General features: G+C 46.5%; 1 protein-coding gene across 5 annotated transcripts in view; it reads right to left on the minus strand.

Moving 5' to 3' along the window:
* The window catches only part of NDRG4 (NDRG family member 4), a 55663-nt gene that overhangs the window by 7485 nt on the left and 32645 nt on the right, over positions 1-15533 (minus strand). For all 5 annotated transcript variants that reach the window (XM_048516212.1, XM_048516209.1, XM_048516208.1 and 2 more), the window contains 10 exons: positions 11741-11861; positions 8098-8160; positions 7422-7482; positions 5941-6027; positions 4465-4521; positions 3771-3874; positions 3011-3067; positions 2860-2911; positions 1322-1369; positions 313-348 (listed from right to left, as the gene is read on the minus strand). In XM_048516212.1, the coding sequence (XP_048372169.1) occupies positions 313-348; positions 1322-1369; positions 2860-2911; positions 3011-3067; positions 3771-3874; positions 4465-4521; positions 5941-6027; positions 7422-7482; positions 8098-8160; positions 11741-11861 (686 nt within the window). The remainder of the gene's footprint in view (positions 1-312; positions 349-1321; positions 1370-2859; positions 2912-3010; positions 3068-3770; positions 3875-4464; positions 4522-5940; positions 6028-7421; positions 7483-8097; positions 8161-11740; positions 11862-15533) is intronic.

The raw sequence follows: 15533 nt of genomic DNA on the forward strand, positions 1-15533 counted from the left end.
AATGTGAAAAATACCATTATAAGACTTTGAAGCTTGAAACCCAAAGCTCGTGACTTCCCTTACGGCTGTCTCTCTCACAGTGCCTGAAGCGCATTTGCCAAATGCTGGATTTCACAAAACGAATATATATGTTTAAAATCAGCTTCAGTGACGGGACCTAGAAATAGGGATTTACTTTGACACAAGTGAGCCAAGAGAAGACAGCAGCTCCAGAAAGAAAAGACCAGGGAGCTTTCACCCAGCACGAACACACAGAACAGAATTCTCTTTCAAGGTATCCCTCTGAAACCAGAGAAATGCTGAAGGACTCACCTGTGTGACTTGGGGGAGACCACCAGAATCAGCCATCTGAGAAGAAAAAAAAATTTGGATCAGAAAAATCTCCCCTTCTCCTCCAGACCCCTTGAGGAGTGGACCCCACAAAACATGCTTTGGAAGTCATTGTTTGAGCCATGAACCATCTCTGGCCCAGCACTTGACGTGACCATCTCGCAAAAGCCTCAGTCCAACCAGGAGTGTTTCAAGATGGCTGCCACCTTGTCAGCACTTTCAGTGAGACATTTTTGTGTTAAAAAACACAAGATGCTGCCACCTCTAAACCCCTGATCAGTACCTAAACAGCTGTGGGAAGCTGGTGTGCTAGATCATGGGCCACGTCCAACTCCTATGAAATAGGAGAGGAATAATAATCCATGGTGTGGTTATTTCTACCTCAGAGCCCAGAAAAGACGGGAGAGAAGCCCTCTGAAGAACAAAGGCACAAAATGTCCTTCTTCTACTTGCCTGGGCTGTACTTTAAATGCCAACCATCCCCAACTCATGCCACTGTGATTTCAACTCCTGACAGTTTGTGCAACTTTCTGAAACTGCAACCTGCTCTTCCCTCCTCTCAAACAGAGCCCCTGGCGAAGCAGAGGGCAGGCCACTCTGGGGATTGTAATTGCTCCTTATCTTGCATAGGGGTGGAAAGTCCTTCCACTGGTTCTTGTCATTCATTTGTGTGGCATCAGTGGCTATGCTAGGCACTGCACGATCTCTGCCCCAGAGTGCTAACAATCTGAATCAGAAGCCAGATATGGATGGAGGGGTGGGTAGTGAGCCAGTAAAGAAAGCCACCAAGACAAGGCTCAGGAAAGGCTCAGCAAATCAGGAAGAGAACACCCTTGAAGGCAGAAGGGTGGCAATTGCTGGGGTCTGACTCAGTCCCAAAGGATGGGAAAGGGAACGAGGACAACACAGGGAAGAGAGGAGACCCCAGCTTATGTGTCCTGCTCCTCTAAAAGGTGGAAATATGGAAAGGAACACCTCTCATCCACTTTACCTTCAGGAAGGTGGTTGTGGTTGGATCCAGCTTAGAATTGCATTCAACCTGAAAACAGCAAAAGTGGCATCTCAAAAACAACACCAAAACAAGAAATAGGGGCTCAAATATCCTCTGTAGATAAGCCATCACCTCCATCCACTCAATCACCCACCCACCCACGCTCTGTGACAGAGAACCCTCAAGTAATTTCAGAAACAGGCCTTTGTTGAACTCCTGGTTTTTAAATAATGTTTCACACCCTTATGACTGTGCACTCAAAAATTTGAAAAATACACACCCTTGAAGAAGGGTAAAGGAGCTTTGGACACAACTTGGTTAGTCCCAACTAAAGCTGCCAGCTCTAGGTTGGGAAACTCCCAGAGATTCCAGGTGAGCCCACAGAGGCAGGGTTTGGGGTATAAGGCCTCAGAGAGGTATAAGACCAGACTCCACCCTCCAAAGCAGTCATCTTCTCCTGAGGAAGATCTGGAGATCAGTTGCAATCCCAGGAGATCTCCAGGCCGCACCCGGAGGTTGCCAACCTTAGTTCCAACCCCAAATCAGCATGGGGTGAAAAAAAACAGTCTGCAGTTGAGTGGAGTCTGCAGTTGTCATTGGAGCTTTTATCTTTGTTCAAATCCCAACCAGTGGAAGAAAAAAAACAAGAGACAGTTTGAATATTCCCCAACAGCAGCTAGCCTAAGACCACACTGGAGTTAGAAACAGGACATTCAAAATGGTGTCAGAGTCCTGGCAACCTCCCAAATGACATTATTATGAAGATCCAAAGACATAAGAACATAAGAACATAAGAACAAGCCAGCTGGATCAGACCAAAGTCCATCTAGTCCAGCTCTCTGCTACTCGCAGTGGCCCACCAGGTGCCTTTGGGAGCTCACATGTAGGATGTGAACGCAATGGCCTTCTGCGGCTGTTGCTCCCGATCACCTGGTCTGTTAAGGCATTTGCAATCTCAGATCAAAGAGGATCAAGATTGGTAGCCATAAATCGACTTCTCCTCCATAAATCTGTCCAAGCCCCTTTTAAAGACTGTTCCCGTAGACTCCACAACTGATCCACAATTCGCACACAAAACCCAACCCCTTTTACTTTTGCAAAGGCAGCTGTGGAGAAGGGAGGGCAGTGAACAGATCAATGGAAAATGTTTCCTTGGCTTTCCTTTAGCATTCCTATTTCTCTTCCCACATCTGTTCCTCAAATGGTGATGTAAGGCCCCTTCCTCCAAAGCAAGGGAAAGGTACTTTGTGCTGGACACTGACATCACCATTAGCAGAACAGGTCCCTGAGACCCAACCCAACAAACTAAGTGTTGCTCCTGAATTTCTCAGGGAGGCAGGCCAAATTTGAGGCCAGGAGCACCTGAGCTTTTATGTGACTTGCCTCCCTCAGGCAACATTTTTCCACCTCTCTGCCTTGCAATGTTGCAACCCACCCTGACCCTCTGCCAAAGGGGCAGACTTTAAGCCACGATGCCACTGGGGCATCAGTCTGCACCCGATGAGTGGCTCTGCCTTTGCGTTGTCCCCTTTTCTTACCACACCATCTTCGGCCGGAGCATTGTCTCCTACTACCAGCATCACGGGGCAGCTGCAAACACCAAAGGGAGAAGTGTGATTAGCAGAGAGTAGCTCTCTGCTGGATGGTCCTCCCCCTTCCCATCCAATCAGGAGCAGGCTTGTGACCTACCGGAGTGTTTTGGCATTTGGGACACTCCCGGGTCGGTTAATGTCCAGGTCTCTGCGGCTGAAGGAAAGGACAACTGTGAGCAGGTCACATGGCTGTGCAGGAAGCCTGAGGGCCTGCAAGAAGTTCCCCCTTCAGATGGGGCTACAAGTAGCCAGTGGCCAGGGCTAATGCTGCAATCTGCCCTTGGCCCCTCCCCAATCATTCTACACCATTCTTGCTGTTTTGGGCAGCCCTTAAATCACACTGAGGGATTAATCCTGCCTGGTGCATCTCTTTTTTTAGTGCCATCAAGTTGCAGTTGACTTAATGCAACCCCTAGTGGGGTTTCAAGGCATAGATTCAGAGGTGGTTTACCATTGCCTGCCTCCACATTATGATCCTGGCATTTTTGGTGGTCTCCCATCCAAATACAAACCAGGGCTAACCTTGCTTAGCTTCTGTAATCTAATGAGGCTGGGGCTGTCCAGGTCAGGTGCCTAGCACCCCCTCAAAACTGAGGTCCAGCAGACAAAGGGAGCCCATTGCAGGAAAGGAAACATCAGAAATCCCCCCTTCCTAGAAGGTTGAAGGGATGGGGTGAGTGGCTACTAGGAAATTCCCCACCTCTTCCTTCTGAAACAGGCATCACATAGACAGGGAACTGGGTAGGGTGTTTGCAATCAGTACCAAACATGAGTTTGTCACCTGTACATGACTCTTTAATATGGGTGGGAGGTTGGGTGGTTCCAAAGTTTTCCATACACAGTTTGTAGCTGCATACCTGTTGTACATGTTCCAGAAGAGCTGCAGGTTACACTGGTTCACCATGCTCCCAATCTGCTGCCGATAACTTTGCACCAGCTCTGTATTGCTCACTAGCTCCTCCTACAGGTGTAGAAATAACAATGGATCAACGAGAAGCCGTCAAAGCACTACTGGGAACCTAAAGCATTGCCTGTGGAATCTTGGGGAGAGAGGGATTCTGTCCAGATCTATCCACAAATATTCTGGGATGGCAAATCCTGTCCTTTTCTGAGGTGGTGAGGACAGCTAAATAGCTGTCTGTACCATCATCCATGAGCTTAGAACCTACTGTTCTCTGGGACAGAAACAAACCCCCAGTTTGTTACAGCTCAAAAATTTAGTCACCACCACAAACTGAGGCTAGGCTGCCAAGCCTCCTAAACTCTTCGTTCACAACTCTGTGCATACAAGAGGAGAGAAGGCAATGGAGCACAAGAAACGAAGGAGAAACTATGCTTGATGTCATCACAAGCAACCTCTGATGTGTTTGTGACAGTTGTGGTCTAAAGCACAGAAATTGTTTTCTGAGGCTCATATCCTGCACTCAGATAAACACAAAATGAAGGAGGAGAAAGGAGAAGGAATTAATGTTATACAGGGTTGCCAGCCAGAAGCTATAAAGCAACATCTAAAGCTGAGGTCAGGCATCCCAACCTTTTCTTGTTTCTTACCTGGCTGAACAGGTGAGACAGCACAGAGTCAGGTAAAGTACTGGTCAGGCCAGAGATCTGGGAATTGAAAAGATCAAAAGAATAAGAAAACTGCTGTGCTCAATCGGCAACAGTCTGCTTCTAGACATGCCTCCTGAGGAATAGGCCATACTGAAATCAGCATGCTTAAAGGTGCAGCCTAGAAATCTCTTAAGGTCATCATTCTTTTCCCAACAGTCATCATCTGGACGTTCTGGGAAACTCACAACAGTGATAGTCACCTTGCTTTATCAGTCTTCAGCGTTTGAAACTGAAAGGTATACTGTCCCCGCACATGAAGGTTCCTGAGCTACACCAGGGGTGCCCAACTCTGGCACCCCACATGTTCATGGACTACAATTCCCATCAGCCCCTGCCAGCATGGCCAATTGGGAATTGTAGTCCATGAACATCTGGGGCACCAAAGTTGGACACCCCTGAGCTACACAATCATCAGTACACCTCTCCGCCATGAAAATGTGACCTATTTTAAAGCAAGCTAAACTAGTGCCTTTGAAAGAATTTCACCGTAGCCATGAACTCAGGGGTGGAGAAGGTTTAGGGAAGCCACAATTCCCTCACCTTTTCTCTCTTATATGCAATACTGCTCTCCCATGGCAGTAAGAAAAATGAATGATGTGCCATTGAACTATAACCAATTCATGGTAAGAAGAGTTTGGATTTATATCCCCCCTTTCTCTCCTGCAGGAGACTCAAAGGGGCTTACAATCTCCTTGCCCTTCCCCGCTCACAACAAACACCCTGTGAGGTAGGTGGGGCTGAGAGAGCTCCGAGAAGCTGTGACTAGCCCAAGGTCACCCAGCTGGCGGGTGTGGGAGTGTACAGGCTAATCTGAATTCCCCAGATAAGCCTCCACAGCTCCACAGCTCAAGCGGCAGAGCGGGGAATCAAACCCGGTTCCTCCAGATTAGATACACGAGCTCTTAACCTCCTACGCCACTGTAACCCAATCGTCGGGGCATACAAGGCAAGAGATGAGCAGAGGTGGTTTGCCATTGCCTTCCTCTGCATAATAACCCGTCTTCCTTGGTGGACTCCCATCCAAGTGCTAACTGTGGGCCACCCTGCTTAGGTTCCAAGTTCTGACAAGACCTAGCAAGCCTGGGCTATGCAGGTCAAAGGAGAACATTAATTGCTTGCAAAGAATCTCGCCCTCCCTAGGAGCACTTCTTTAAGAACTAGGGACTAGGTTTCTCTGTGGAAGAGAACGCATGTGGGCAGCATACATTAAAGATTTCGAAATCAGAATGGGAGTCTGACTTAAATCTCATCACCAACACAGTGGTAGTTACATTTCAAGCCTCTGTTATACAGCTGTTACCCTTCCTGCTGCCACAAAACACTCTCCTAAACTGCAAAAAAGGAAAAGCCCTCTCAAGCAAATGAAGCCTATAGATTAAGTTACAAAACCTCAAGGTATCAAGGGAGGAAGGTCACCTTAGTGGCTGCCCAGTCAATCCAACCTTTGCCATTTGGGTCGATGTTGACCAAAACAAGGCCTTCCACCAGATCCGGGAAGATCAGCTGCAGCGAAACAAATAGAGACAATGAGAAAGAACCAGAAATCATCAAAGCACACATCAAGATGAGAAATGCTTGTAGGAGGGTGTCATTGGTAACACCGATAGCAAGGACACAGCTTGTTGTCTTGAGAACCTCCACCTGGGCCTTCCCTGGACATCTCTCCCTGAGAAATTAGCTACACTGTCTCAGAAAAAAGATGAAAATAGGGTTGTACATTTCTCCACTACAGAACTCAACATGCCGGATCCTCTTTGTTGTAGAATGCTCCACCTGGATCCTAGTGCCTATCAGTTTGCAAAAAGGCAAGTATTGGTGATAGTCTTCAATTAACTATAAATTCTCTTTGTGTCAAAATACCATGTTCAATAATGGTCAAAATAATGATTTCGACAGAAATTATTGATAATTCTCATATTCGTTTGGGATTAGATCCTAACACAGAAGCGTGCAATTTTCTCCACGTCTGCATCTCAACTGACCACACTAACATCTTTATCTGAGACCGAGTATAACCATGCCAGAAAAGGGGGGTGTTTTGGGCAAGGCCCAAGGATTCAACTCTCAGCTTGTTTCAACAGGGCTGCTGCAGGAACTCAGCCTCGTGAACTGTACTGGTCTAATACCAGGGACCCCTTCACTCGTGACAACAACCTTGTCATTCAGGGTGCCACTCCTAAAATCGTTTAATGAGACAAAACAGGGTTGCCAACTCTGGGTGGGAAATTCCTGGAGATGTGGGACAGGGCCTGGAGAGGACAGAGTTTGTGGAGGGGGGAAAGACTCAGCAAGGACATGATGCCATCATGGATTCAGCCTGGTAAAACAGGGCAGCCAAAACAACCGGAAAAACAGCCATTATTAGCGTCTGCAAGTAAAGATCCTGAATGGGGTTTTCTCTGAATTAATTATGATACCAGGATGTGATCTCTTGCACATGGTATAAATGTACAAATATATCTGAAGGTCAAATAGATCCATTTGAAAATTGTACACCCAGCCATGATTTGGATTCTGGACATGCAGGAAAAGAAGATGTGATTTAATCCTTCAAGCACAGCTTGCTTTTGCTGATTGCAAGCTGGATCTCTGCACCTTTATTAGCTGGTTTTTTGTTTTGGTGGGGCGGGGGATGCATCTGGGGGTTTTTTTTGACATGAAGAGCCTCTACTTCCTTTCCCCAGTGGCCAGGGCTGCTTTGCTTTTATGCCATTCAGCTTTTACAGACTGATCTCTATTATGTCTGTTTTGACCCTCATGCCAAGAAAAAGGAGGCTTCTCTGACAGAGCAGGGATTCAAAATGTGTGTCCTCGAACCTGGGCCAACACTGACCCCAACTCTACCACACTACAATATACTTCCATCACATGGTTTCTCATGGCTGGAGGTCACTTACAGCAAACTTAGCAAGGACATAGGCACCGGCTCCCACTCCGATTCCAATCACGTACTTGAACCTGAGAAAAAGAAAGTCCATTGTCTGGAGCCGTTCCCTGGTCTCTTCCCGAGTTCTCAATGGTCTACCTTCAGTCTTCACTCAATCCATTTATGATGTAAACCTGAGTTTGTTGCTGAATGTTTGCTGAACTCACATTGGCCCATGAGCCAAAGACAAGGGATGAGGACACTGCTGATAGTTCTGCCAATCCTAGCATGGTGTTGTTGGGCCAATGCTATCCAACCTCCCTATATGACACCCTCTCTGTCTCCCGGTTTAGCGCAGACCAACCCTCTCTCAGTTCAGCACAGACTCTCCACCGTCACTCTCCAATGTCACCCCCCTTTCAGCCCCCCTTCCTTCCACAACTTACCTCTCACTTTAAAGAAAAACACACACAACATTGTAAATTATTACAAATCATTTTAGATATTTCACATTTTTGTATTTTATGTGTTTTCAACTGTCTGATATGTTTTAACATTTGCTGCTTTGCGAATCCTCAATGTGACGGAAAGGCAGCATAGAAACCTTTTAAATAAACACATTTAAACCCTTCGGCATTGCCTGGCTTGTGATATCTCCCTGCAAAGCCCTGCCCCATCAGGTCACAAGAAGGAATCACACGACTCACCCAAAATGCTGGACCACACTAGGCAGCATGGCGGCTAATTGGTCCATGGAAGGATACTGGTACCTGTAAAGAAAGAACAGGAGGACAAGACAGAAAGATGACCCTGTGTCCTGACAGAGGACCATGATGCCCGATAGAGACAAACACACACTTACACTGTGTAATTATGAATTACTTGCTGAATTGCTGAATTACTTAAAGGAACTGCTTAAAGGAACTGCTAAATTACTTACAGGAATTGCTATAGTTGGTATACACTTTCTGCCTTTTTATTTACAGAGACTGTAAGGATTTGTTCCCCTTGACTGACGGGAAGGCTGAGGGACAGACTGAAAACCTTGTACCAGTTCTAATTTGAGAGAACCACTCAAATGTAAGTTGAATTTGGTTTCGTAGTTTTTATCATGTTTGCATTGGCTTGGAACACATTGTTATTGTTTTATTTCACTCCACAGAAACCACAAGCCCAGAATTGCCAAGGTCAGGCTTCCACCTAGGTGCCGACTAGGTTCAGTGGTCTTAAATCTTGTTGTACTCTGTTGGAACTCTGAGCCACATTCACTTGGTATATAGAGTTTATTTTTTCTTCTCATTTAAGATTGATGTATATAGTTGAGAGTATCACCCAATAGAAGACCTTAGAGCCTAACTAGAGTTGTTCTGTGTTTTGAATTTTTTCAAGGGACACTGTTTGTTCCTAAAGCAGTTCCTTTAAGTATTTCAGCAATTGTTTCTTACTATGATTAATAGAGAAGCAGAGGTCTTGGAAATTGCCTCACACAAATATGAGCCATCAGCTATCTGGTGTGGGAACGGTTCAGAATGTGTATAAATTTGTTTAATCAAGAAACATGGAAGTCATAGAACCAAGGATTTGCAATGAATCAAAATGGAGCTTCTGTATAGAGACCAGCAAGCCTGCATGTTTGCAAAAGGTCAAAAAGCCATGTTACCAGCTTGCTAGCAGAGATGCAGGCAACTACAGATAACATCTTTGACATCTTGGCACTGAGGGCCTACGTGACAGCAGAAATATGCATTTTATTACCTTGTTTTCTTGGTTAGGTTTTTGGGTTAGAAATGAATGTGATTAGTTAAATTACAAAGTGTTTTTCTATATAGTTAAATGAACACAGAAGTGATTCATATTCACATGTATTAGTATTTGATCATAATTCTATTGTCTTAGAATCATTGTATATTTGTAAATCATTTGAAGTTAAATCATTTCTAAATGGTAAAGAAAGGTTTATGATCTAAAAGTATGTTAAGCCAGATGCCCTAGAGCCATAGCTCTCTCTGGGAGCCAACCAAGAATAACAAGTTATTCTTGAAGACAACAAGCTACTTTATTGCTGCCCTCTGTATATGCACAGAGAGACAGCACGCACTAACAGCATGTAGCATTTGACGTAGAATAAGGGGATGTCTTATTGTGACAAAAGACAGATCTGACCAATAGGGTTTGAACACACATTGTATCACGTGAAAGAGGTATGAACTATGATAATTGTGTGACGTTTGTATTTTTTGTGCCTATAAAAATTGGTCCCTTTGTATCAAGGGTGTGCCTCTTGACCTTAAGAGGACACCCTGGCCAGATTCTTATGCTGTCCAGTAAACTTATCTTCTGTTTCAAAACTGTTTCTTGGGTGTTTGCTAATTCTAAGTTTTTCTTAAACCAATTCAGCTGTGTAGGACCAGAGATTCGCTTCTGGCCCCACACTGGGACACCCCAAATCTACCCTTAGGAAGGGGAGATGTCCTCTGTCCCAGAAGGCACTGCCTGTGCTATGAGGAAATGCTGACTCCTTCCTTCCCTGTACTGATGGCTGCTTGCCTGTTCTACTCCTACCAATGGCACACAACTATTTTGACAAAGTTCCTCACCAGAGACTGTTGAGAAAACTCAGCAATGAAGGAATAAGAGGGGAAGTCCTCCTATGGATTAAAAACTGGTTGAGAAACAGGAAACAAAGAGTGGGTGTAAATGGGAAGTTCTCACAATGGAGAGATGTCGGGAGTGGTGTCCCCCAAGGATCCGTTTTGGGACCAGTGCTCTTTAACCTATTCATAAATGACCTGGAAGTAGGGGTGGGTAGTGTGGTGGCCAAGTTTGCAGATGATACCAAATTATGTAGGGTGGTGAGAACCACAAAGGATTGCGAAGAGCTCCAAGCGGACCTTGATAAATTAGGTGAGTGGGCTCAGAAATGGCAAATGCAGTTCAATGTAGCAAAATGTAAAGTGATGCACATAGGGGCAAAAAATCCAAACTTCACATACATGCTACAGGGGTCAGTGCTAACAGTCACAGACCAGGAAAGGGATTTGGGCGTCTTAGTTGATAGTTCCATGGGAATGTCAACTCAATGCATGGCAGCTGTGAAAAAGGCAAACTCTATGCTGGGGATCATTAGAAAAGGAATTGATAATAAAACTGCAAAGATTGTCATGCCCTTATATAAAGCAGTGGTGCGACCGCACTTGGAGTACTGTGTCCAGTTCTGGTCACGCATCTCAAAAAGGATATTGAGGAGATAGAAAAAGTGCAGAGAAGGGCAACAAGGATGATTGAGGGACTGGAGCACCTTCCCTATGAGGAGAGGCTGCAGCGTTTGGGACTCTTTAGTTTGGAGAGGAGGCGGCTGAGGGATATGATTGAAGTCTATAAAATTATGCATGGGGTAGAAAATGTTGACAGAGAGAAATTTTTCTCTCTTTCTCACAATACTAGAACCAGGGGGCATTCATTGAAAATGCTGGGGGGAAAAATTAGGACTAATAAAAGGAAACACTTCTTCACGCAACGTGTGATTGGTGTTTGGAATATGCTGCCACAGGAGGTGGTGATGGCCACTAACCTGGATAGCTTTAAAAGGGGCTTGGACAGATTTATGGAGGAGAAGTCGATTTATGGCTACCAATCTTGATCCTCTTTGATCTGAGATTGCAAATGCCTTAACAGACCAGGTGATCGGGAGCAACAGCCGCAGAAGGCCATTGCGTTCACATCCTACATGTGAGCTCCCAAAGGCACCTGGTGGGCCACTGCGAGTAGCAGAGAGCTGGACTAGATGGGCTCTGGTCTGATCCAGCTGGCTAGTTCTTATGTTCTTATGTTCTCAGTTATGTCTTAGCCAGACTTTGCCGACATTCACCTTTGTCCTGACTTGGACCTGACTCATGCAGCTAATGTGATTAACAGAATTGTTGTTCAGAAATGTTCCTCTCAAGAGCAGTTTCTGCTAGGATGCAATAAATGCTTGGGGACCTTTGAAGGCTGAGTCCCAGATGACTGAGATGAAACAGAAGTAAGACTGCCAGCATCCAAATGACAGAGATTCGTTCCACTGGGGAAAAAATGCCTCTATAGAGGGTGGACTCAATGGCATTATACCCCACTGAAGCCCCTCCCTTCCCCAAACGCCATTCTCCACAGGCTCCGCCCTCAAATCTCAAGGAACTTCCCAACACAGAACTGGCAACGCTAACAGAAGCTCCCTAAGGAACCACATGACACAGCCAGAAGGGGGGTTCAAAGAAGGGAGGGGTTGGAATTGGGCTGCCAAGCAGCACTTCCCTCACACATCTGTTCTCTCAAGGGCAAAAGACTCAGGCCTTGCTGCCTAGAGGTACCTACCCCTGCGGGAACTGCGAGGCTCCTCCCTGCTGCCCCGGAGCATCCACATGGCACACAACGAAGTGCTTTGTGATCTCCTGCATGTCTTCATAGTTGAAGAAAGTGTTGAAACAGAGCTTGTCTGCAAGAGATTAAGGAGGAAGGAAAGAGAGGAGAAATAAGTGTCAACGGACAAAAGGACAGAGGACAAAAACCTGTCGTTGCAGGGAGGATAAAGAGGCTCGTTCACTTCAGCGAACTCTGAGCTACTCCAACCAGAGCTCTGCTGGGAAAAAAAGACAGGGATGGAAACTCCTTCTGCATGCACAGGATACCAGAGCTAGTGCTTCAGTGACTAGAATCCTAGGAAACTAAATAGCTCCTGGAGCACAGTAGTCACCTGACCTGGATAGTACAGGCTTGCCTGATCTGGTCAGGTTTCAGAAGCTCAGTAGGGTTGACCCTGGCAAGTATTTAGATGGGAGATCTCCACAGAACACCAGGGTAGTGAGGCACAGCTAGGCAATGGCTTCTTGGACAGATTTATGGAGGAGAAATCGATCTATGGCAATCTTGATCCTCCTTGAACTGAGATTGCAAATGCCTTAGCAGACCAGGTGCTAGGGAGCAGCAGCAGCAGCAGCAGGCCATTGCTTTCACCTCCTGCATGTGAGCTGCCAAAGGCACCTGGTGGGCCACTGCGAGTAGCAGAGTGCTGGACTAGATGGACTCTGGTCTGATCCAGCAGGCTCTTTCTTATGTTCTTAAACCACCTCTGAAGGTCTCTAGCCTTGAAAACCCCAGCAGGGGTCACCATAAGTTAGATATGATTTGACGACAAAAAAGGGGGAGTGGAGTTCAGTGGCAGAGGGTTTGCTTTGCACGCAGAAGGTGCCAGGCTCAATTTCCAGCATCCTCAGCTAAAAGGGTCAGGTGTCACGAGACCCCTGAGAGCCACCAGTGTTCAAAGAGGACAACCCTGACCTCAACAGACCAGTTAGCCGACCCAGTTCAAGGCAGCTTCAGGTGTTCTGGTGCACATGGCTGCACAAGCTGATGGCCTTTTCCCCATTCTCAGTGCTTATCACCCAACTCCATATCATCCAGGGTCACTGTCCTCTCTGCTCCTCTGACTGGTTTCTCCTCCAGGGCTCCCATGGCGCTTTCTGGGACCTACAACCAGAACACAGCAGGGCCCGCTGGGGAGATCTTTCCTTGCCCCTCAAGTGCATCTGCTCTCTCAAAGCTGCTTAGTTAATTGCTCTTCAATAATCAGAGTCTGCCAGAAGTACACAAAGTGCTGGGAGTTCCATGGCTGACGTTCTAGGATGGGTTTTCATTGTAAATAGCAAACATACAGGGTCTTGATCCCTCAGTGCCCCCAAACCAGACAGGTCCTTCTTTGAACCACACATCCTTTGAAGCAGTCTGGTGTTTCTCTCTTTTTTTCATAGTCACCACTGGGAATACTTTGTCTGCCTTATACCACATTCTTTTGCCACAGCTGCCCTCTGTCTCTAGAGCAGCCCCCAGAAGAGGCCAGAGGGGAGCGGGTCCAGCCTTCTGGACTTTCCAGTGAGGCTGCAAAACAGAGCTTTTTAGGGATAGCTTTTGAGGCAGCCTGTGTGAAAACTGTGCTGATTGCGTTGTTTTTAGTTTTGTTTTAACATGTTACTTGAACATTTGTTTAAAAGCAATTGTTTTATGTCTTTTTCACCTTTGGGAGAAAGGAGGGTATATGAATACTGTAAATAAATCAGATTATTATTATTGTTGTTGTTGTTTAATATCACAGCTGCCAGTTCTTTAGCTGTTTGTTGACCTTTCGTTACAATTTGAGCCCCACCCAGAGGCCTAGGGCATTGTAATCATGTGTCAGCATAGTATTTGTGTGGATCCCAGCAGGGCTGCCTTCTGAATCTGACTGATGTTGATTTTGTCGATTTGAAAACGTTTCAAGTGCCACCCTGCTGTTTTCGGAATGGTGCCCACCAGGGTGCCGATTACCACTGGGACAACCTCAGCTGGTTTGTGTCATAGTTGCTGAATCTTGGTATTGTGGTATTTTCAAATCGTGGTATTATTTTATTATTATTTCAGTTTGTATGCCGCTCTTCCTTTTGAGGGCTCAAGGCAGCTTTCAGCATACAATCAACTACAGTAAAATCAAAGTTAAAACAACAGATGAAAACCCTGTATGGCAACTAAGTACATTCAATATATTCCTGTGTTCAACAACATAAACCAAAATCCAGAAAAAGAAGGGGGAGAAGGATGGGAGAGAGGGAGGCCATTTGGATGGTAAAACCGTAGCTGCTTCAATCATAAGCCTGGTGGAACAGCTCTCTCTTACAGGCCCTGCAGAGTTGGACTAGATGCCACAGAGCAGAGGCGTATCTAGGGAACATGTAGCCCAAGTCCCCGCCCCCCTTGTGGGTGGCCTCCCTCCACCACAACCAGACAACAGGTTTGCACCAGGTCATCTCAAAGTCACCATCACATTATAGAATGTATATGGCCCTGAGGGGAAGGAGGAGGGGTGTGGGGGGCAATTTTCCACCCCACACATGACTAAATGGCCGCAGCCCAGGGGCATTTGACCCCATATATACCCCTGCTGCAGGGCCCTTTCTGCAAAGAGCTCAGGCAGGCATCTGTGGCTCTCCCTTTCCAATTTTAACCTCATTAAAACCTGGGAAGCAAGTTGGGGGAGGGAGGAAGCGTGACTAGGCAGAAGCCACCTGTTAGCTTCTCAGCAGTGTGGGAATTTGAACTCAAGCCCCCGACACTCCAACCATTCCACTCTACTGGCTCAGTGGGCTACCCAGCCCGACCTCAATGTGCCAGTAGGGAATCTGCCTTCCTCCCCGATCCTGTGCTCTGTTTCTTCCTTTTCCAGGCCCGTCCATCTCTCTGGCAGCCGGCAGGCAACCTTTCCTTCCTCTCTTCCGCAGACTCCCAAGGTGACCTTCCTGGAAGCAGCAGCAGCTTCCTGAGGCTCACATGACTGGAGTCTCATGGCCTACCAACTGCAGCTGCTGCCGCTGCCTCTGGCATTAGCCAATCAGCATCAGGCTGTAGACACAGACATATGCGTGGCCTAAACCATCCATCATGTTAGTACGGATGGAGGGTGCAGGGAGAAATCGTTCACCTGCCCGAGAAAGGAAAACCTATTAGTAAACTGTCTGAGTCTGCCCTTTCATCAAGTCCCCCAGGATCGCTGCAGCTTGTGATGGTGCTTCTTAATATAGGCAGAGAACCGTGAAGAACTGGGGAGAAGGGGGGGGAGGTTGGGAAACACGACAAACAGCACATGTCCTCTCGCCCCAGTACTCCGCAGCGCTCGAAGGAGATGAACATAATGCATTTCAGTCTGCCTGCAAATTGCAAGCTAATTTTAAGGATTCTTTCTCTATCTGAGGAAGCCAGCTGTGACTCGCTCATTCTCATATTGAAATATACAGTAGTCTTTTCATATGCCACTGGGCTTTGGTTTTAGTTTTGAGGGCTCGTTTTCCTTTTAAATGCTAATAGCTGAACTGGAGGGAGGGGTGACTGGCTTCAAACAGCAACACAGAGGAAAGTGAAAAGACTAAACCCTCCTCCCTTTCTAGCACAGCCTTCAGGCAAATTGGGGGTGCAGGTGGTCTGGGATTTGCATTTTATAGAAGAGATCGTTATATGGTCCAGCCATTCTACAAAGCCACAAGAGTCCACACGCACCAGGATACTCTTGCGCATCTGCAAAGTGATGTTTTAGCTGTAGCACTGCACTCCCTGCCTTTTACACACCCTTTTACACAGGGGTCGT

Source organism: Sphaerodactylus townsendi, linkage group LG14 (genome assembly GCF_021028975.2).
Source record: "Sphaerodactylus townsendi isolate TG3544 linkage group LG14, MPM_Stown_v2.3, whole genome shotgun sequence".
Lineage (NCBI taxonomy): Eukaryota > Metazoa > Chordata > Lepidosauria > Squamata > Sphaerodactylidae > Sphaerodactylus > Sphaerodactylus townsendi.